At 39.0% G+C, this 23,245-nt stretch overlaps 1 protein-coding gene across 1 annotated transcript in view; it reads left to right on the top strand.

The window, feature by feature from the left end:
* Window positions 1-23,245, top strand: part of TMEM163 (transmembrane protein 163) — a gene marked incomplete at both ends in the record, with an annotated part of 91,561 nt that overhangs the window by 58,916 nt on the left and 9,400 nt on the right. Inside the window, one exon of the mRNA XM_080346941.1 lies at window positions 13,668-13,764. Within this exon, the coding sequence (XP_080203067.1) occupies window positions 13,668-13,764 (97 nt within the window). The remainder of the gene's footprint in view (window positions 1-13,667; window positions 13,765-23,245) is intronic.

The following is a 23,245-nucleotide window of genomic DNA, read 5'->3' as shown; positions in this document are numbered from 1 at the left end:
GGGCCAGGTACAGCTGAGTCCTTCGTGGTCTGAGTTTTGTGTGGTGCTGTGCTGTAGGACGGCTGGGGTTGGAGGGACCTCCAGAGATCATCAGTGCAACCCCTGCTCAAAGCAGGGTCGATTAGAGCAGCCTGTCGGGGGAAAGGTCTGAATCCAGTCTTAGTGATTCGAACATTGAATGATCGCTGAGCCATTCAAGATGTGCAAAGAAATCTGAGTGGTCCCCTTCCTGCTCTCCGTTACCAGTATACAAACATTCTTGAATATTTTGCTTACATCTTTAGCAAGGTAATTACTTATTAGACTGATGAAGCAAATCTAAATTCTGTTGAAGGAAGAAATTTGTTGAAATTGATATGGTAACTGTGTTTTTTCGTGTGCATAATTAAACCCAGTAAATAGCAATAGAAGTAATTTCTTAATAGAAGACTGAAGCATTAGGGACCTGGAAAAACGTCTCATGAGTCGCACTAGTAACTAGTAACTAGTAACCAGCTATACAGCCAAAGGGCAGCTCTTTGATCTGTTAATTCAAGAATGAAGGACTTGAATTGGAGTGCTGGAACTGTGTGTGAAGAGAAAGAAATACCACTAAAAGCAGAAAGATCAAGAAAACAGAAGAACAAACTTTGGGCACTCAACCTGGTGAAGAAGCTATAAAAGATGGAGCTTTTTATGTACAGTTGGTTGGAAAAGTCCCAAACCTGTGAACCAAGGAAACATCTGTTTGATTCCCCCTCTGTTCAGGAAAACAGGACTTTGCTCTTAGGTGATAAAGCAAAATCCCTGTTGTTACATTACAGAGCTATAATCTTGCATTTCTGTACAATGCAGTGCAGGACTGAGTACCTGCCTATGCCCATAGGATCCATTGCTCCGAGGCTTATTCGGCTAATGGGTTTTGTTTGAGCTTGTATGTTTGATATTGCAAAAACTAACTGTGTACAGCATATTTAACATAGTGTTTCTTGACAGTTGCAGCTGGTGTTTATGGTATATTATTTTGTTGATGGTACCAAGTTAAATTCTCTGTTTCCCAAGAACCAGTCTGTCAGCATCTTTCTTAACCCAGTGCCAGAGTAAATAGGAAACCTTACTCATAATGAACACGCTGGATAAAGCCAAGAGGAGAAAGCTCACATTTCTTTTACTGTTGGGTGTTTTTTCTATTACATATGTCAGACTTGGCTATTCTTTCCTTTATTACTGTAATAAGAAAATTATATTCTATCACAGGCAGATAATTTTAATGAACTCATGGCACACTGTGTTGCCATGAAATAATACATAATGAATGCAGATATTTCCTTTTTTTCTTATATTGAAGAAGTTGTCACCCAAAACATTGGCAGTAATATTAAAATGGCAAGAATTACCTAGTGGGAGACAAGGGTGTAGAAGTGTGTCATACCTCCACCTGCAGCTGAGAAAGCTTTTTGCCAGGAGAAAATAGTCATTCCTGTCTTCAGTGGGGCCATATATGCTTTTGGAGTGCTTTTTGGGGGTAAGGTAACACTTTACCTGGAGCAGTAGGTGGCTTTAGTTACCTCTGTTCGTGTATTTATTTTGTGTATCTTTTCCCACGTCATGCTAAGATTAAAAACAGTGGATCAAGAATTGGGTAGGTCTTGCAGTCTCTGCAGTTTTTGTAATTAGACTTTGTCTAAAGTTGCTGTGTGTCAGTTCAGCGTAACTCTCATCTCCATACCTTGCACCTCAGCTGTGGCAGCTGTATTTTATACTGTCAGAGTACTGAACCCACTGGCCAATTCAAAGTGCTTGCTCTGAGGATTTGATTCTTATTAGGTTCTTAAATGATGGGCAGAAGGAACTGGTATTCTCATATATTTTGACATCCAAAAGAGAACAACTCTAAGAGCTTGATCTAAGAATTTCTAACTTAGTTTGAGCTAAAACCAGTCTCCAAGAAAGATATTTGACTGCTCCTCAGGGACAAAGTATATAGGAAACCTGACTCATAATGAGTAACAATTAAAAGATCTCTTGCATCCTTCACTACCCTACCCCTATGTTTAAGTATGCTCACTGGTAAAGACGTACATCGTATTTCTAATCTCAGTACTTACATATCGATGTATGTCTCCAGTTTTTAAGTGTTCAGCATTGTAGTACCTTTTTTTCTACCTGATGAAAGAAGAAGCTGGTGGTGGTTCACTGGGGCTTCCAGGTGTCAGAGAACTCTAGGAATCCGCTGTGTGGATTATTTGTTACACAGGGATATGTAGTGAAGAGAGGAAGGAAGGGAACAAGGATATTCTGAGCCTTTCCTAGGACTTTATGCACTAGGGATTAAATTTACAGCTGTGTGACAGGATGCCACAGAAATAAGGATATTTAAAAATTATGAAGCGTTATCAGCAACCTTTTTAGAATACTCCATGACTAGAAAATTACCGGTGTACCAAGCCCTTTCCTTGGTTACTCGATAGCCTTGTGGGTATGTACTCTCCATCAGTTATCTTTTCACAGAATGTGCTTTGCTTCCAGCTTTTGATTATAAGTAGCCTCTTCAGGTAAACAGGCAGTTCAGCAAGTGGGCATATTAGTGTTTCAAATACTGCCATGAATCAACGGATGTTTATCAAGCAGAAGGATACAACTTCACACAGCTTTTCCTTTATAACCTTACATCTTCTAAGGCGTATGACCTTTGGAGAAGCCTAGTGAAGTGATTAGAAACCCGTACCAGTTGCTTAGTTACACTCTCTCTGGAATTTGGACTTGAGTAAACAGCAATAATAAAATCATCTGTACAGCTCTGTGTACAGTAAGTAGACATCCACTCTGAATTGAATATACCCGAAGGAACTGTCCTTTGTCAGCGTGGGTATCTTACAGATAAATGTTCCTTTGATACCTTGTTCTCCTGCTCTTTGCTTTCTGGTGCCATTCATTTTTGGAAGACAAGAGTAATCAGATATGTACATGGAATCCTCCATCAGTTGCTAGGGAAAAATGCTGTATGGCTTCATGAAGTGATACCTTACTGCTTTGCACTACATTATCTCTTCAAATTGCAAATCTACTTCAGCTCTGTAGTCTCTTGTCCAGTTGCTTGTGGCCTAGTCCGGGGCACCCTAGAGCCCTTCATCCTGCCAGTGATTTTTGCTTTGATTTTTATCATTGGAATTGTGCAGATTCTGCGAAGAGCCATCCCCATTGCCACCTCCTGCAGAGCCGTGTTTGCTGGTAAAGGAATTGGGCACGTCTGTGTGGCTGCTGGGGAAATGTGGGGAGTTCATGGCTGGTGAGTTTGTGTAAGATCTTCTTTCTTACTGAGAAAATGCGATGACAGGTTGGACCTTAAGATGGACTAAACCTCTCCTTCCAAAGTAATTGTAACCATTTTTTCTCTTTTGCCTATGTTCAGGTGACACCACTTGAGAATATTTACCCTGGGGTTTGGTCGTCGGGAGATTTAAGGAAGTTACATTGAATATACATATATTTAGGCATGCCAATAAGAGTCATGACATATACTATTCCTACTTTCAAATCCTAAAAGGGTTAGAAACCAATTCTTATGGGAGGAAATGGCTTTGATCCTGACAGGTCAGGTCTGACTCTCCTTTCTTTTCCTCTGATTCAAATAAGAGAACATACTGACCTATATAGTTGCAGGGTATATTCTCTCTTGGTTCTCAGAATTAAAAAACCCCTAATTTTCAATATTAGTACTGTATTTAAATATTCTCGTGCGGATTGGCTGTGCTGTACTGGTTAGCCCAACTAAATGAGCACTGTCTATTTAGGTAGTATTGAATGAAAATAATCCTCTCAATTCAGACCCAACATATCAGTCACATTGAAAAAACTGTGGACAATTTTATCTATGCCATACATACTAAAGCGACTGGAAGCACAGATGGCAAAATCCACACCTACCCACAGTTGAGGGCAAACCTCTGTGGCTGGAGGAAAAACTCTTTTGTGCTGAGTGAATGGAATAGCGAAGTGATCTGGAAAAACGTCAAATGCATGGAGATAGCCTGCAAACTGCAAATAGCTAAGAACACAGCTCTGCAGCTCTTGTTTGATTCTCAGCTGCCATGGATTGCTGTCGTGTGGCACATCCATGTATCTCTTACCCAGTGGAGCACAGTGCAGAGTTTCCAAAATGAGTATTCACTTGTGCTTGGATATCTGCTTTGTAGGAGGAGATACATACATTTTTTTAAACTACACTGAAAATTTCTAAACTATTCTTTCTTCTGAACTATTTAGCTGAAATATTACATCCAGGTACAGCGCTAGATACAGCTTTTAGCAGTGCTTCATTAGACTGACTTATTAAAATGCAGAATTTCTCCATAAATCCATTATCCCATGTTGAGGCAAAAGTGAAGCAATCATAAACTTTGCTCTTATCCAGGCAGAAATGCATGTATGCATACATTTATGCATGCACACACACAAAGTCCTCACACATAGAATTTATATTAAATATGAAATAGCAAATGTATATATTTATACATTCTAAAATCTGTTTCTAAAAGTGTGGCATCTGTAGGCTTGGCAATGATTTTATTGGAGCTAGATCCAAAATCTAATTTATGAAAGCCTTTCCTTTTTACTTCACTGGTAGTTGATTAGGCAATATTTGTGTATATTTCCTAGTACACATACACAGATATATCTATAAATCAGGGATATGGTGTCGTTCTGTGCTGGAATTTGATAATCACCGTAAAAATGAGTATTACAGAAATTCTCAAAAAACTTGAATTTCCAGCTTCAATGGAACGACAGAATCTCTGATCACCTGCCACAGGGCTGGGAGCAGAGATCAGCTCTTCCTAAGGTGGCATGATGGTTGTGAGACAGATGTACTGTAAGTGCAGTTGTACAATCTGTGCAGACCAGGAACTAGAAAATAGGTTGTAAGACTTTTCAAAATCTCTGAGTTGTAGAAATGCCTGTTAGCTTTTATTGGCAGATATTTAATACTTGCAGAATCAACTTATTTATGGAACTGTTGCCTCGGTTCAGCTGCCTGCTTTTAAAGGATGTAAAAACCCTGTTCTGCAGTAACTAGTTGAACTCTTGAGGATAATAAAAGTTTTAGGAGGCCTATAACAATTTCAACAAGAAATGGATATGTAGCATAGCTAATCTGAGTCTCAGATAGAAACAGCATTTCCCCTGTTCTGGAATAAGAGGTTGGACCATGTGATAACACAGTGTATTGTTTAATATAATAATTGAGAAATCAGCTTTGAATGGTTATTTGGAATATTACTTGATTTCTCTTTGTTTTGTAATCTGTGTTTGCTTTTTAAAAATTTTTTAAAAATATATACTTAGTAGTGAGAAAAAGGAGTAGCTGCAACAGTGCTGATCTGGGTTCTGGTGACTGGAGGTGGATTATGGGATGTGTGAGATTGACAGCAAGCCCACTTAATTCCTTTTAAAGTGCATCTTAAATTGACTCTATTCCCTCTTTACCCAGCAACAGGCAGGTGCAAATACTCTGAACAGCTGTGATTCTGTACAGTTTGGTGTCCAAGCACTCCTCAGAAACTAAACCTGATAACAGATAAGCTACACCGCAAATACGAACAAGCCATATAACTATCTAATTGGACGCAAAGAAGCTTAAGATTAGCAACAGAGCGTGACAAAGACGCAGGAACATAAAGATTGAGGCTGATATTACATCTTTTGCCTGTGTATTACAGTAATATGCCACAGTGGCTAGTAATTTTCTTTCTTGATTAAGCCCTTGAGTGGGTTTAAGAAGCAGATTTTACAGTTTTCACAGTTCTGGATGTCACCCTAATGAAAAACATGGCTAGAATTATCTCAGCAGTATTGCAGAATGGAAAGCAAGGAACAAATGTTAGTGAACAACTGCATTGTAACTTTAATGCATGTTTTTAAAATAGTGGGCAGCAGAGCTATACTTGTGGCACAGCGTGTAGTGGACTGGACAGGGTGTTTCCTTGCGCTCAGAAAGACATGGAGAGACATGAAGCGAAGAGAGATCAGAAGCCCACATCTACAGCATCCCCAGCCCTCCCTTGGCTCCTCAAAGGCCTGCAAACCAGAATGAACACCTTCAGCCTGTTCTGTCCAAAACATCCTCTGACATTTTCTCTTTCCACATTCCTTGTCCACTGACTTTTCTGAGTCCTCTTGTATTTTTTCCACCCTGCTTCACTTACTCCCTGTTGGCCAGAACCCACTCATTTGCCATAACAAAATTGTTTGGTGACCAGAATACTCAGCTTTTTTCCTTGAAGTTCTCATCCTTTGAGTATCAACTTTCGATTTTGCCTATGCTTGAGAAATCTTGATCTGGCTGTGGCTGGAATTTTATACTGTAATGACACTGTAAGAGCTGCCATAATACAAATATCAAATGAAAGTAGGCCTAGCTCTGTTTAAACAGGTTGTCTGCCTCTCATCTAGAAGAAATGTGCAGATTATTGCAAGCTCCAAATTACTAATGAAGGAGCATTCACAGAATGTAATTTGTATTTGGCTGTGGGAAGAAAGGATGAAAACCAGAGTACCAGCAAAACAAAGAGACACAAAAGGGTGCCTGTCATGTGGCTAGATGCAGAAGACAATTGAGAAAAAATGTATAGAGAGATAAAGAATTGGAAAGTGAATTAATACATTTATAATTTATTTTTTTTCTTACTTACACTCCAAAATTAAATTATAAAAGTAATTAATTTAATAAAACCTATAAATGTGCTAATTCCTGTTTCCTTGTGATTTGAAAGTATTTTAGTATTAGTGAGTGACAGAGGGAATATCATGTATGGAATCATTCAGGGAAGTCATAGAGCACAACATGCAAGGCATGGAAAAATGAAAACTCGAGGTTTCGTTAGTGGGTTTATTCTGAGATTAAATCCTGTATCCATCATAAAACTGATTTGTTCAGCTTTCCTGAAAAAGCTCACATTACTCCTGGGCTTAGAGCTCATATTGCTCTTATTGGCCTGCAGCTCATTTTAATGCTAAGTTACAGTTCCTTGCAAAGTAACAGTTTTAACTCTACCTCTTTGCTCCGTTGGTGAAAAGAGCCTGAAGAGATTTTAACTACCTTTCCTTTGGGCTATTAGGAGCCATTAGTGATGAAAGATCTTGACAGAGCCTGCAGAGATAAAGATTTTGTGAATAAAAATTCATAGGATTACAGGATAATTCAGGTTGGAAGGCACCTCAGGAGGTCTCCAGCCCAGGCTCCTGCTCAAAGCAGAGTCAGCTGTGAGAACAGAATAGGTTGCTCAGAGCTTTATCCAGTCAGGTCCTTCTCTGGGCAAACTGTTCCACTATTCCCATGGTGGAAAACTTGTTTCTCTTAGAAAATTAAATCATGGTAAGATTCTCAACAACCAAGAAAACACAGAATTAAAATAAACTGGAGTAAACCAGCTCTTGGAAGGTAACTGAATGGTACATAGTAATTAGGAGTATTTTATTTATAGTGTCATAGCTGCCAGAGGATGAGGAACTGAAGCTTGTTTTGATGGCAGCTTTGCAAATGTGATAATATATTTTCTACCTCTAGAATATTATTACAAATGCTAGTGGTTCATAATGACTTTTCTCACAGTTCTCTTTGCTCACATTTATCTCTGTAGCTCTGCTGAAATTATTAAAATGTTTTCCTTGAATAAGGTAAGTGAAGTTTTCAATAAATAAGGTGAGTAATCTTGACACAAGAAAGACATTTTTTTTACAGGGAGAACAATCAGTCATGGAACATCCCCAAGGATGTGGTAGAGTCCTCATCGTGAGAGGTTTTCAAGATGAGATTCGGCAGGGTGCTGGATAACCTCATCTAGGCTCTCCTTCCTGTGAAAGGTTGGGCCAAATGATTTTTTGAGGTCCCTTCCAACCTGAACTGTTCTGTGGGGTTCTTTACATTGGTAGAAGTAATAAAATAAATAAACAAACAAATACACCACTCCCCAATAGTGCCTGTGATCAAAAAAGATCAAGTAATCTGATTTACAACAATTAATAAAAAAGGTGGTAGAATAGAGCAGTATTTGACAAAAAGGTCAGGTTTTTAATATTGCATTGTAGGTGTGTCATATTTTAACAAAACTGGGAACTAATTAGGCTGCTACTGACAATCTTGTTTTATTCCACATAATGTTATCACATTTCAGGGACTATTTTAATGAAATGAAGTGTGGTGGTAAAATAGGTTCCAGGATGTAACAGACACACTTCCAGGTATGTGAGACCGCATTCCCTCTCCGTGGCCCCAAAACAACTGTTGTCTGGGAGCTGCTAGGAGAAAGCTAACATATCTTTGCAGATTAGATTGGTATGCATCAATAATTTATTCTGAATCCTTAATTCTTTCGCACCACCTTTGCTGCATAGATTGACTTTCGAGGAGTAATTACCAAGTGTTTCATTATGAACCCTCATTGGTGCTGTGCCACTGTATTCCGTTTGTCAGAAACATCGCAGGATGATAATGAAGAAGGGAAGTCCCTTGTGGTGGCTATTTTATAGGAGTCAACCAATATGAGGAAAACTCCTTTGGAGATTAATCACCATAGAGATCTGGTTGAGTCTTTAGTTCCATGATGGAAATACTACAGAAATTTAGTCTTATAACAAATAATTACAAATGTAGGACAGAATTAAGGATAATTCCCTGAATCTGAAGGCTGTTTTGCTGTGTCTGCTAGATGCAAATGAATTGAATAGTTCATTTTTTTCTCCTTAGGAAATTAATTTTGTGGTAAAAAGAGGGGGGAAAAACGTTAGCTTACTAATAGCAGCTTGAAAATTGACAGTTTGTGGAGATACACCCCCTCTGAATCTCCGTACTTTTCAAAGCTACTTAGTTAAAAGCCATTACCTTTTGCAAAGTAACACATTTGTGATTAAGGGAAAGACTTTTCAGGTGCTTACAGTAATAGATTTCCTTTTCTGATTTCCTTATGAGTTGTGAGAATTTGTCATCAAAACAAAGAATTCTGTCTATTAGAGCTCTGGGCAGGGCATGTGTTATGGAAAGATGAGGTGGCAGCTGCATGTCATGTAATACAGTTACACTGATCTTACTTTGATGGGTGTGAGTGCAAATATCCAGGACTGGTATAATGTAAAATGGGCATTTATAGGGTTGCATAAATATAAATGGGTTGGATATGGGTTGTAGCACTTCTTTAGAATTTCTTTTGGAAATTGTCAGGCTGTAGCGTACCCAGAACGAAGCTTTAGATTGGAGACATGAGTCAGACATAATCATGTTTCTGAATTCCAGTAGAAGTGAACTAGCAGCAACTGAAGCTCAAAAGCTGTATAAAGTCTTCGGCCATTTTGAAACTTCAAATAATTTCATCCATTCAATGCCTGAGGCTGCAGTACAACGGATTTAACAGTATGTTTCATCGGTGGCAAAGTTATATGGAAAAGCTGATAAAATTGATGAGTTCATCTTTTCATGCAATGAATTAGACTTAATCTTCTGGATTTTCAGATAGAAATACTGTGTCAAAAGGCATCAAGAAGTATCTTTAGCAGAACATGATCTGCTACCAAGACCTGCAGCAAACTAAAGAAGACTTGGTGGTTTCACTGTTAAAATCATAATATTAAATTCTCTTTACCAACAACTTAATTATATGGTTTTATTACTCTTGCAGTACAAGTGCCATTACTCTAAGAAAAAAGCCTTTGGAAATTTGAGCTTTAGTTGACCTAAAATTTGATTATTGCTTGGATATCAGAGAGGTGCCCTCACCTTGTCCTTTCTGAATTAGTCTGTTTTTCTTTGCAAGATTCCAGAAAGCTTATTGTTTCTGAAAATCAAATCATGGGTTTCCATTATTTTTTAAAATGTTTTGACTAAATTGCCTCTGTTCCTCTTTTCTTTTTAGGAGCAACGTATTACATGGAACTGAGGGAGATTTCAGATTCATGCATTCTTCCCTAGATCTTTTCTGTTGCCTGTCAAACCTGTAGTGATCAATTGTTTTGTGTTATAAGTCAACTCTATCTCTAATGATGCAGTAGATATGTAGTAGGAAGCTCTTTTACTAACTCATGTAGAAATAGCTGTTAAACAAGTGCATGATCTCCAATAGCTCTGGAGCTGTGAGTGAGTGGTACTAGTGGCCTGTGGCACATGCAGACATGTTTTTCATGGTTGTCGCTGGACGGAGAGTATCCTCACGTCTTAGCAAGAAGACACAAGTGTTCTGGTATATGAGGACATTAGGTGGACCAGGAGTTACTCCAGAGTGTCTGAATTGCTGACAGTGATCATAGGGGACCTGGGGATCGAGGAGCGTTTGTTACACTGAGGTGATTCCAAGCCAGGGGAATCGATAAAATCTTCACTAGATTTTCAGTCAAACCCCACTTCTGTACAACCCCTCGTTGATTAATTTTTGTGAGTACTTCTGAGTTGAATTTAACTTGTTTAATAGTGGCAGTTGGCTCTTCTAATTTAATTGAATGTTATTAATGAAATTGCATTTGCCAACAGCCCTGGCACTGGCACCTTTTGTATGCAGTTGGAAACAGTGTTTAGTTACAAAGCAGTTGAGTAATTGTTAGTAGATGGAAGTTATCGGGTTCGTGTTAAAGTTTTTGTTGCCTAATGGCTGGGAAATAAAGCAAGCTTACAATAACCAGTTACAATTTGTTTATTATGTATTACAGTTAAAATTTCACATTAATTTCTGGAGGTTTCTTATTTTGTACATTTGTAGTTGAGTTTTGCATGATTTACAGTCTAGATAGAAATTATTTTTCTGGCAAATGCGATTGAAAGAGAAGACACTGTGCAGTATTTTGTTCTAGTGGTTTTGCAGATAAATTGATACACTTAAGAAGACAAGAAACATGGATTTTTGCACTTAAAGTACTATGCCTTTACTCATGAATTTTGCATGGCTGTGGATTCCAAAGGCCAGCATATAAAAGAGAAGCTAGGCTTGCTAAATATGATGACTGAATGCTGATTTAAATCTCAGACTGCATTTCTGCCTGCTATTAATACCCTTGTCGCTGTTATTAACATCTTCCTTTTTTTCTTTCTACTTTTAGCTATTTCTGGTTAAGTAAGTGTATGGGAATTCTTTTGCCACAGTAAAACTGATCTGGTGAATAAAAGAAGCAGCTCAAGATTGCTGAAGTCATTATTTATCTGCTGGCATAGGCAAAAATGCAAAATATTTGCCGTTAGGCTTGTGCTTTTGGAGAGTTTAGAGAGATAACCCCAGACTCTCTAATGGATGTGAGAGCTGAATCCAGGCAAGTGCTGGTTCCCTGGACACGTGAGACTTGTGCCGGCAAAGCTCATGTGAAGCCTTAGGGAGTGTTTCCCTGCCTTCCTCAGAAGATGGGCATAGGGAAAACAGGTTCTGCTAAGGAAAGTTGACGATGCTTCTCTTTCTTCCCGTGCTCTTGGTATTTAGCAATACGTACCAGTGCGAGGAAGTTGAATCCATTGTTTCCAGCTCACAGATTTGTGGCTATGTTGGTTTAAGCCTGCTGAGAATGACAGTGTTGCTTTCAGATGAGATGTCAGCATATTCTTGCATGACATGTATGTATCTTATGTCAACCTGTCACTGACTCAGCAAATGGCCTTAGGCCAGTCAGCCAACTTTTGTGGACCAGTTCTGTGTTCAAACTGCCTAACACCTGCATTTGTACCTGGTAAATGAGCAGAACTTTTCATACACATTTTGTACCTCATCCAAAAAAACAAAATCATCATGACAACAGAATCTGTTGTGTAAGATTCTTCAGTATAAGCTCCTTAGGTTATAGTAGTGCTAAATATTGCAGAAGTAAAACATAAAGGTGATACTGGAAAGTTTTGAGTGTGACAAAAGTAGGTGACAGATCTCGGTGCAGTGAAACTGCACATCTCTGAAAAGAGTCTATTGCAGAACAGGGACCTACTTGCAAATATGCAATGAAGAATAGAAAGCCCTCTGATTTTCAATATCACTCATTCTTTTTGGGACATGAATTTTCCTCACATCCATATTGCCATAGGTTTTTATTCTTATCTTTGAGTCTAGGGGAAGGACTCCAGGGTGGCCACGCTGTCTCAAGCCTTTTCTGCCTACTTTTTACAACGTTTAACAAGAATGAGGGCTGTGTTGCATTTTACTACAAAGGAGTTAAACATCTGTCTTAAAATAGGTGTAGCACAGAGTTTTGCCTCCCTGGGAGTACCTCTCATAGTGTACTGCTGCATTGCCAGGAGGGATGCTGTCCTCTGCATTGTCTGAGCTCTTCCATAGGAGAGCAGCCCCTTTACTGGGGACCTGTCTGTAGGATTATGTGGATTGTCCAAAGCGTGATTTAGTGTTGCTTGTTCTGGGGAACAAAATGACCAGCTACTCACCTGTGCCACCACCTGTCTTCTGACCTAGGCAAAGCGATACCCATTCAGCTGCAGTCTCTAGATTGAGCTTGATGTGAACATTACATGTGCTGCCAACCACAAGATGGCTTGATGTCTGAGTTGTTGAAAACAGTAGCTTGCTACTGAAATAATTATAGCATCCATAAACTGAGCTAACAGATAAGTACCAAATAATGAATAACAGATATGAACAGATAAGTACCAAATAATGAATAACAAAGGAAATACAACTTCTGGATAAAAAAAAGTACATACAGATATCACTTGTTAACTATTTCATGCTTTAAACATTAAAATTGCTCTTACTGTATATCTGTCTGTAGTAACAGAATTTTATAAGGAGACCTATTAGTAAAATGGAGTTATGGATATATCAGTACTGCAATAGAGTGGCTGTTGGTCGCATAGAGGAGATCAAAGCCTTATATCCTGTAGTATTTCACAGCAAGAGGAGCTCCATCTTGGAGTAGTATCAGTCTGTATATTTGAACAAAAGCAAGAGATTGTGGGTTTTTTTCTTACTATGAATTTCTGGGTAGGCATTATGTGCTTTGTGTGCCTCATTGTGCCTGTGTCCTATACAAAACTTAATTATTTAATGTTGTTTATTCTCTCTTACTGTATCTTCTCTTTATTAACCTATTTGTCTGCTTTTTATAACACTGGGTTGTAAGCTCTGCAGAGCAGGAATAGAGAGTCTAATTCTGCACAACACCTAATCTCAGGAGACTCTGATCCTCATCAAGATATTGAGTGACCCTTGGACAGCCTATGAAATGCACCTGACCTGCTGATTTTTTTTTTAATATCTGCACTAAACATCTTTTTTTCTTGGAGATTTGGAGAGGAAGCAGATGTTTCAGGTTCTGTTAGACTACTGACCATATTTACCAAACATCTGTCCTGGCTGGTAAAGAGCATGAAGTTCCCTTGATTATTTCTAATGTGAGATCCTAGCAAAGCAAACAAACAAAGAGAAACAGATCTCTAGACGGCTCTATCATAAATCATCAGGAGCAGAAGACATGTCTTTCTCACTCTGAAACATCATCTGGTCTGCCCTGTCTTCTCATATATAATCCAGGTTTTAAGAACTGGAGAGGAACTGGACATGTATTTTAATTTTCTTCTGTAATTCAAGTCTCCATCTTTAGCTACTTACGATTTTTTTATCATTAATATTCTGTTGTGTATTATCCTTCAGCAGTGGGAGAGCTGACAACTCCAAATATGTTCTTAACATTTCTTTTTATTTTTATCTTTTTTTCCCCAGAGCTTGTGTTATCTTGGGTGTTATATTCCTCCTGTCATCTATATGTATTGTGATCAAAGCTATCCACGATCTTGCGAAGAAGGTGCTTCCAGAAGTGGTAAGGTCATTCATGTTCTTTAAAATGTTCTCTTTATTGCATACACTGCCAGGGAGACTGAGAAAGGCCGGTGTCGCCTTTCAACAAGCCCCTGTTGAACTCGTCAAAGCTGTAGCAGGTGCATTTCCTGCCTGGCTGCACATGTTGGTCCCAGTCTTAAAACAGTCTTTTTGCCTTATGATGAAGGCCAGTCTTTATGGGGTTTTATAGGCTTGAGCCCGTCTCTTCATCTCCATGATTACTTTTATGGGCCAAATCTTTCTCAGCATATAATAACTTCAAGATTTATAGAGGACTGACCGTACAGAGAGGAGGTCTCTCTGGGCTTAATGAAAGTAGAAGAATTTTATGAGGAGTATGTTTCCACAGTTTACTACTCAAATGGCTTCAGCATTTTATTTTTAATTTGGAAAAAATGTATTTTTGGATTGTATTTTTTGTTTTCCAGCTCTTGCCTCCAATTCCAGAGCCATGTACGAGTAGCAGGAATGAAACAGGTGAGGGGAGCATGCTGGGTGAAAGAGCTGGCTTTTTGACTGCCTCACCGTGGAGCATTCAAAGGGCTTTTCTCCTGCTCTCTGCTTTCTTTTGGTTCTGAAAGCCAGTCCCTACCTGGCCTATAGAGCAGCTCTCCCAGCGGCCTTTCTCTCAGCTCTGCTCTGTCCTGTCCTGCTTGCTTCCTCTCAGTACTGACTGTTAACTTCCCTGAGCTCTGCTCATCCAAACCAGCTACTCGTTGCCATTTGGTAATGGTTCCACTCCCAGAATATTCTTCCTAATGTGCTCAAACAAAATGGGCTTCAGTTCAGTTACGGTACATACAACCTCACCCGGACCTTTTGCATTCAGCCCTCATGAAGTCTGGTTTATTTGTAAGTGCATGCAGACTTTCTCATCAGGGCTTCACCTTGCCGAGTACCATCTCAACACATCACTAAAGAGAAGCCTAAACACTTTCAACCAGGAGATGGAGGCAGAGCTGGAAAATAAAAAATCCAAAATCCAGAATTTCACCTTGTTACCCACTGTTAGTAATGCAAATGACCTACTGGTTCCTGTGCTCTCATGGAAACTTCCAAGAGGCTGGGCAGGTACAGAAGCTTATATTCAGTAGTTTAGCGAAATTTGGGCGATGATGAGTAGCTTAGCAAAAGCCGATGAACTAATGCATTATTGAATTTCAGCCAGGTGCATTGTTTGGCTGCAGCTGCTTTGTCTTCTCTTTGCATTTTACTTTTACTCCGTTCCATTCTTCATAATTTACTGTCTCCTCAGCTCTGCCGCATAACAGCACATGTAGTTGTTCACCAGCCTGGTTCTGTCAAAGTAATCTAGGTTAACTTAAACACTTTCAATAGTCTGTTCTAAAACTCAACCAAAACATTTTGACATAACTGGGTAAGGGAGTGAGCGTGGGTTTGTGCCAGTGAGGCTGAAGGAGATCCTGCTAAGGGTGAGGGGAGACCCTACAGTGATGGCCAACTGAAGGACAAACTCTTAACTTGGCTGTACCCAAAAAGTGGGTACAAAAAGTGACTCCTATTTAGTGAGCAAATGAAATATATAGTCTTGACTTTGTGAAGCCGATGTAAAGAAAGGAGGCTACAATAGTAGCTAAAATACCCGTTTGGTGAATTTATGTTTATGTTAATTTGGATGTCTCAATCTAATTCATTGTGGGCAAATACCCTACTGATTTCAGCAGTAGAAACAAAAGTTTAAAAGGTGTGGCATATATATCTCATTCTTCTATCATTACAGGTACTGTCTACAGGTGAGGGCTCTGTTTGTTACATGGGGAGAAATGTCTCCTGTTTACAGCATCAAAGTTATTTACAAATTGCAGATATATTGGACTTTTTATTTTTAATTTTGGAAATGCATTTAGAGCAGGAAAAATGTGAAATCAGAGCTACGGAAAGGTATCCCTGAAGAGAAGATCCCATTACATTTGAAGTGTCTTGTAAGAATAATTTGTACAGATCCCTTTTGTCACAGACTGCCTTAAATTTAGACTTCAGCATGCTACAACTACATCAAGTTGGTAAAAGTTAGGGTGGATACTGCTTACATTTGACCCAGTGTTAGGTTAAATAGATAATTTTGTTCCTGTGACATTGGGCTGACTGTTCTTGCTCATTTAGACACTCAAGAACTATCGAGGGTTTGAAAGATGTGTCTGGCAGGGCATGGACTGCGGCTGACTGGTGGCAGGGTAAGAACCACATGCACACACTTAAAGGACTTTTATACCTTGCAATTCTGCCTGGAAAGTGGGTTAGAACAAGGGATGAAAAAGATGGTACTTCTGCTCAGTGTCAAATGACATGGCAAGGATTCTTATTTCAAAGTCTTTCAGTACCTCTCACTGTGGGGAGCTGATTCAGAAAGGATTGCTTGACAGGTTAAACTCCTCTGTGTAAACTAAGAATAACACTGAAAAAAAGGGAGACCTTTTTTAGTTCCTTTTAGCTCATTCAGGGAGCATTGTAGCAAAGATATTGCTGCAAGTAATGGCCAGTGAGGTATTATGTTTAAGAGCTGCTACATTAAAAGTATTTTGGGGAGAAGGACGTTGTTTAATAGAAGACTTTTCAGTTGCTCTGGCTGTGCCTGAATCTGATACTGACTTTGTCTGCATGATGCTCCCTCAGCTGCTCTGCATCTCAGTGGAATTAGTCATTCTTCCCTGTTGTTTGGGTCTTTGCCGATCAAGGATGTACCAGGTGATGTCTCTAGCATCTTAGAAGCGTCGAAATCTGCTCAGATTAAATCAGTAAGGCAAGAAGTTTCTACCTCTACTCTTTTATTGAGGGTGATGTCTTCTACTTCATGGACCAAGGCTGAGCTAATTCCTGTAATATCTTATAATGTAATTTAGCTATAATATATGGATGTATATGGAAAAATAATAGAGCAGCATTTTCTGATAATGGGTTTTTTTTTGCATGGCAGTGAAGTAACCAGTTCTGCATCAAAATAGTGACCTGAGATATTTTCTGATAGTTCTGAGATTTCATACTAGTGTGCTTCTCTGATGTCAGGGACGTATCTTAGTAGTGTGAGGAAGATAATAAAATTAATACCAAGGAAATGTAGTGTAAAAAACTGGCTTAAAACTTGGGTGAAGATCTCTGTACTAGATTAAGAGGACATATGCTTCAACAGAATCTTCATATGTGAGCCATAGTCACGTGATTTTTTTGTACAGTTTACATCTTTTTTAGTCTTTCTTGAAGCAAAGTTTGTTGAAGATGTGGGTACTTTTCAAAGTGTCTTGTGAAACTTTAGATGTGTGACTTTAATTTTTAGGGGAGATTATGTAGCTAAGACCCAATTGGAGGACGTTGCTCTTCATGTTCAAGTGCTGAATACAAAGCTAGTATTGTCAATCTTGAAGACAGAAATGATGTGAAATACATTGCTGTACTGTTTGTGAGAAATTTAAAATTCATATAACGCTAGGGCACAGCAATGTGACTGACTGTATCATTCTCACAACTCTAAAGTCTCTTTTTACATCTTAATTTATGGTAAACTCCAGTGAATTTATCAGAGTTGAAAACTGGGAGCAGTTCTAATTTCTCATTTCTCAGTTCATTTTAATTTGCATAAGTTTTGGAGAAAATAGTATGATATGGACAAGTTTAATTTAAGAAATTAAACAGATCAAGCAATTAAATACCTGCCTGCTAATTGTACGGTGCTGTGATTAAAATCCTAAAAGTGTAGTCAGTCACTTCTGAATCATTCTGGATCAATCATACAAAGTTCATTGTGTTTCTTGTTGTGTATAAAATCCACTGGCTACTTATCTGTCAGGTCTTAATATGCATGAAGCAAGAAAGATATTTCCTTGGAAAGAATTTATGAGATCTTTAATGTAGAGCTTCTGTTGTCCTTGAAGTGGATCTCAGAAGAGTTGCTTTCATGAAAATAATACCAATGAGAAAGGTTATAAAATTCACACGATTAAGAAATCATTTTGAATGATTTTAAAAATGTTTTGAAAACAGATTTTATTTTACTTATGTGGACATTTAAAAGCAGGAGTCATCAGTGGGTTTTGCCATGTCATACAAGGATTTCAGCTGCAGATCTGACAATCCTCACCAGGATTCAGAGAAGCAAAAGGAAAATGACAGGGTTACATGATAACGGCATTTCCAGCTCGAGCACCCCATCCTGTAAGGGGCTTAAATGTCCAGAGTTTCTTGTTAAACTGCAGAGAGGAGCTACTTAATTTACAGCACGGGAGCTCAGGTTTAGCTCAGTCAGGCATTTTTCAGTCACCTATTTGAATTCTCCATTATTCCATGCCGAATTTGATTTTGTTGAAACCCTGTGAATGACGGAACTCCTGATCTGCACTGGCATAGGAGAGAGGACAATTAGAGCTCCTGACTTTCTGCGTTTCTTAATACTGCCTCTGTCTTTCTTTGCTGCACTTGTTTGTTTTACCTTTTTCTCTGTTTTAAGTAAAAATAAATAATAGGTAGTGTGTGTCACTACACGTGCTTTCAGCACCAGGCACTGTTTCTGTAACTCTTTTAAATGCTTCAAAATCTTGGGAATCACAGAAATGGTGCATTTCTCCTTTTAGTTCCCTTGCTCCATGCACCAGTGACTGCAGTTACCTTTGGAATAGCCTGTAGGGCAGGATACAGATGATTAGATAAATTAATGGGTTTAAAATATGAATGATATTAATGATAAAGGTTTGGAATGTTGACTCCTGGTAGTGTGTGTGGTTTATGTACAAAACAGCAACCATGGACATGCTGGGTTGGTCTAAAAACTGATTTTTGGTCATCACTGGCTTCCTTCATACCTTTCTTTTTTTTAGTTTTATATCAGTTTTCAGATGGAGAAGCCTTAAAAGCCCACAGGATTCAAGGCATAGGGATTACCAGGGATTTATACAATATGTCCATTTTTGCAAATTGCACTATATTGGTACTTCTACAGCACTTTAACTGGAGATTCCATCTCCCACAGTTAACAGCAAGTTCAGAAATTGTCACTATTAGGTAAACTTAGGGTTTTCCTTGTGCACAATACTTTCTATAATAATTAAAAAGAAGCATCCCCTGAAAAATGACATCCTGTGTCAGGAGAGTTGGCCAGTGAATTAATTAGACAGTTACTATAGCATTCTACACTTACATTAATTCTATGCTACTTACCATCATGGGGAAAATTTTCTTTGCAAGTAATTGAGATATATATTAATCCTCAGGGTTCAGAACACAATCCCTTGTGCTAGCATTTTCAATATTTGTGATGTGGAGCAGTGTTTTTCAGCAACTGCTCCATAGAATTCTGTTGCTTATTGTGTTTTTGAATGAGTTACATCCCGAAGCCGAGAACTGCAGGGATGGTGATATGGTAGATACAGGACAAGTATTGTAACTGAAGGGATTTATTTGTCCAAAAAGTCTGGGAACTGCCAATATTGCATATAGGCAGTGGGAAGCGTAATGGATTTTTTTTCTCCCACATTTTCTAAGCTTTGGACATTACTTCTAAGGAGTGTCCGAAAATGTATTAAGGGTCTCTGATTTTTGGACAGAGAAATGAATGATAATGAAGCTTTCATGTCCCTTCCAGAGGGGATCTGTCTGTTATCTAACCTTACCTTCAATTTGCAGCGGTTTCATTTTCCTTTGGAGGCAGATTTGGGTGGGGGTGTGTGTGCAGACGCAGTTTCTGCACACATCCAACACATACGTACAAATCACTTTCTTTGTCAAACTGTGGCCTCCATTCTCATTTGCTTGCAAATATTTTATATCAAGCTTTCTTATTTTATGGATTTAGAGATATGATGATGTTTCCATTTATCTTGGAATACGTTTGTTTTCAAGGAAATCTTACTGTTTCTCTCCTATCCTTAGGATATAGCTAGGACACTCAGATATTTGGGTAAGATTTCCTGTAAAAAGTAGGTACACTTGTGCTGTATAGAGCCCATACGGGGCCCTGAGCCTTTCTCAGAATTTTTAAGTGACACTCTCTTAGACCTTCTATAGAGTGGATCTGCCCAAGCACCATGCATATTTTTGCAATGAGAAGTAGCTGTGAACATGCAATTGTACACCTGGAAAACTTGAAATAATACTGAAAGATCCCGAAGTCCAAAGACAACAAGATTTTTTTTACAGGAAATAGAGATGTGCCATTATAGCATGAGAACCTTACAGCTACAAATTCTACTTTTGGTGTTGTTCTGATTTTTGTATAGCTGGGAATCTTTATTGTTTGAGGGTCTGCTTCAGCATGACATGCCGCAGTTATTAGTTTCTCTTTTTCCCTTTATTCCTAATATACTTGCTGAAAGTATTAGAAGCAGGCCAGCTGCTCTTCTTTCCAGAGTGTTTGGAATTAAGTTTTCTGATAATTTTAGCAGTTCTTCAATACACCTGACTTGCAAAGCTAATTAGTGTTTGACATTTGGAATATAAAACCTTCATTCTGTTTATCCTTCCACTTAATTTAAAATGAATATTTCTCAGATCATGTAATTTAAGCACTTTTTTTTTTTCTAGAATGTTGAGTGTTGAGCCTAAAATAGAATTGCTTCTTGTTGGCTCAGATTTACTATGTTTTTTTGTGCCCTAGCTATCAGATTCAGAATATTTCTCCTATTGTTACTCACAGCATTTGTTCTCCAGCCTGTGTTAGCTGTAATAAGATAATTCCCACTAGGAAAAGGCATTACCATTCCTTTATTGATGTTTCAGAGAGCTGTAGCCACAGCCAGTACTGACCCTGAGGATTTGATATGCTTCACTTTTCATTACAAGTTAGGAGGAAAAGTGATATTGCGTAATGTTGATGATGTCATGTTTAGATTTTTGTGTAAATTTTATTGGGTTTTTTTTTAATGTTTTGTTAATATATTGAAAAAGGGGATAAAACTAATTTAAGCTTAGGTTTCGAGCATTTGCTAGTATTAACACTCACCGTTTCCCTGATAAAAATCCTTTTTCATTTGCCCCTGTACCTTCTTCATGTCAATTACTATATATTCTGGGGAAGTAGAAATGTCATTTAAGTGGCATCTTTGATTTTAACTGTGACCACAAAGAATTTGCAAACCTTTTGTTGTTTGTTAAAGAAGGCTAAAAAAGCCCAGCCCAGCCACACTGAGAATGACTATTTTAATTTCACCTGGGGTTGTAAATCAATATCCATTTACTATTCCGTTCCTGCTTGCATTTCCCTAGGTAATAGTATAACACAGGTTATGTCAATGCAGTTTGGCATTTGTCCTCATTAGGATGGCAAAGGACATGATTTGGCAAGAGTAAGCAAGCATCATGCCATATTTCTGACATTTCCTGCCGAACAAAGAAGGAAAAATGTAATCAGTTTGTGTACGAAAGACGTGCAGCACATCTGATGTGGCGCCTCGGCTTTTATAAATGAAATCACTTGAAAGATCAGGCTCATGTAATTCTATCATACGCTATTGATGGCAGTTGGAATGGGGAGCTAGGGGTGGCATAGTGTAGCTTTATGAGATCTAATTTATTTAGTAATTTAATTGTTCATAATAAATACATCATAGATACATTTAACAATGTGAACAGTTGAATTATAGCTCAATGCCAATATAGCAAAAACTAGTTGTGATTATACAAATGTAATACATGTCCTTACACTTCCTTCACTGTACATTTCTAATCTCTCATATATGGAGAGGGAATTTATTGCTTACCCTTTCAAGTCAAAGTACCCTGTACATTAATTATACATTAGAATCCTGTTTTATAACTGTTACCTATTATGTATGGTTTGGTGGTTTGATGTTTGACTGTAAACAATTAATTTAACCCTAAAAAACGTATGCTGCTTATGGGTTGGTGAGAATGTTGTGGATACGTGGAGCTAGGGTTAGGAACAACATATCAGCTGCTCTTTGTTCAAGTGATTGGTGAAAATTCTTATTTTCAGACTTTGCTATGTTGATGAGAACTAAAAGTTGGCACCTGCCACTGGGTAGGTTGTGTGAAATGTATTGCTGGTCTCAGTCCTCTGCTAGTTGTACAAATGGCAGTCTGACTAGGGAGCGCTTCCCAGGGTGGACAAATCCCATTTAACGTTATGTTTTGTAGCTCTCTGATGCTAAAACAATGTAGATGGATTCTGGGAAAATGAGAAGCCCAAGTTTCAAGCAGTTCTAAGATCACGTAAGTCAGTTCTTGGGGGCTCATCGCCCCTCGGTTCCCAGCCCCGGTGCCCCCGCTGTGGCATTCAGCGCATCCTTTATCTGTTTCTTGAAGAAGTGCTCTGCGCTGTGGAATTGCTTTGTCACAGCACTTCAGCACCACAGATATAAGTTTAAACATTCATAAGAGGTGTGGTGTGTTGGGGTTTTTTTTGGCGCTAATAATAGATCTTTATATCTCCATGTGAAAACTGTCTGCTACTTGAGTCATACACTGGGCTGTTGGTTTGTTTTCTGACAGTGAAGTGCAATTAAAACTCTTGTCGCTTTTGAAGTTAGCTGGTGAGAGAGACCCTCGGCTTCCCAGAAGCTCCTTCTAGACTGATTATATAAAATGTTTATTATTTGGGAGAAAGTGATAGAGGTTTGGATTTTTTTGGTTGTTGTTCGTATTCAAACCATCTCAGTTAGCATCTATATAAACAAAATCCTCAAGGGGAGAGAGGAGGGAAACCAGTGCCTTTTGGTTAAATAACATGCTCCACAGAGGGACTTTTAGCAGTGCAATAGCTGATGTGAGGGCTGCTGAGGGACCTGGAGGAGTGGGAGGCGCTGGAAACTGTGGAGGTGGGGATGTGGAGCAGGGGGGCAGCATACCCTGGTGGACACAGGGGACGATGGTGACAAGTCAGCTAGACTGAAGAAGGGTCATTGTCAGGAGCTGTGAGACAGATGGTGAGTCGCAGTGATGGGCAAAATTAATATTTAACAACACAAACTCAGCTCAGTTGGGGCTAGCCATGACATCGCCCCTGCCAACAGCATCTGTGCTGTTCCAGAACATGTCCCTGCCTCCTCAGCCAAGAGGAGCGAGGCTCAGCAGAGGTGCACAATCACGAGACACCGGCTTCTCCGGGAAGGGAAAAAATGGCTTGAGAAAGCTGGGACCAGTAATTCCCAGCTCCCATGGGAGCGGGGAGGTGGTTCAGCCTCTGGCCTGTTCAGAGAAGAAGCTTCGAGGAGGGCAGAAGGGTGGCAAGAAATCTGCAGCTGGGGGGTGCAGGAGAAGCAGCTTGTTTTGGGGTCACACTACAATGGGCTACCAAGGATGGCCAGAGAGGAGGATCGTACACAGATTTTAATAATATTGTATGTGTTGTGGCCACTGGAGAGGAACACTGAACATGCTGCGTTTCTCCCATACTGACTAATTCCTTTTTACTCAGCACTGAACACTTCGGAGGAAATTAGAACATTTTTACATTCCAGAAGGGGAAGTAAAAGGACTGTAATTAAAGAGGAGGGGGC

Source organism: Nesoenas mayeri (assembly GCF_963082525.1).
Source record: "Nesoenas mayeri genome assembly, chromosome: 6".
In the NCBI taxonomy this organism is placed as follows: domain Eukaryota; kingdom Metazoa; phylum Chordata; class Aves; order Columbiformes; family Columbidae; genus Nesoenas; species Nesoenas mayeri.
This window is presented reverse-complemented; position numbering and strand designations above follow the sequence as displayed.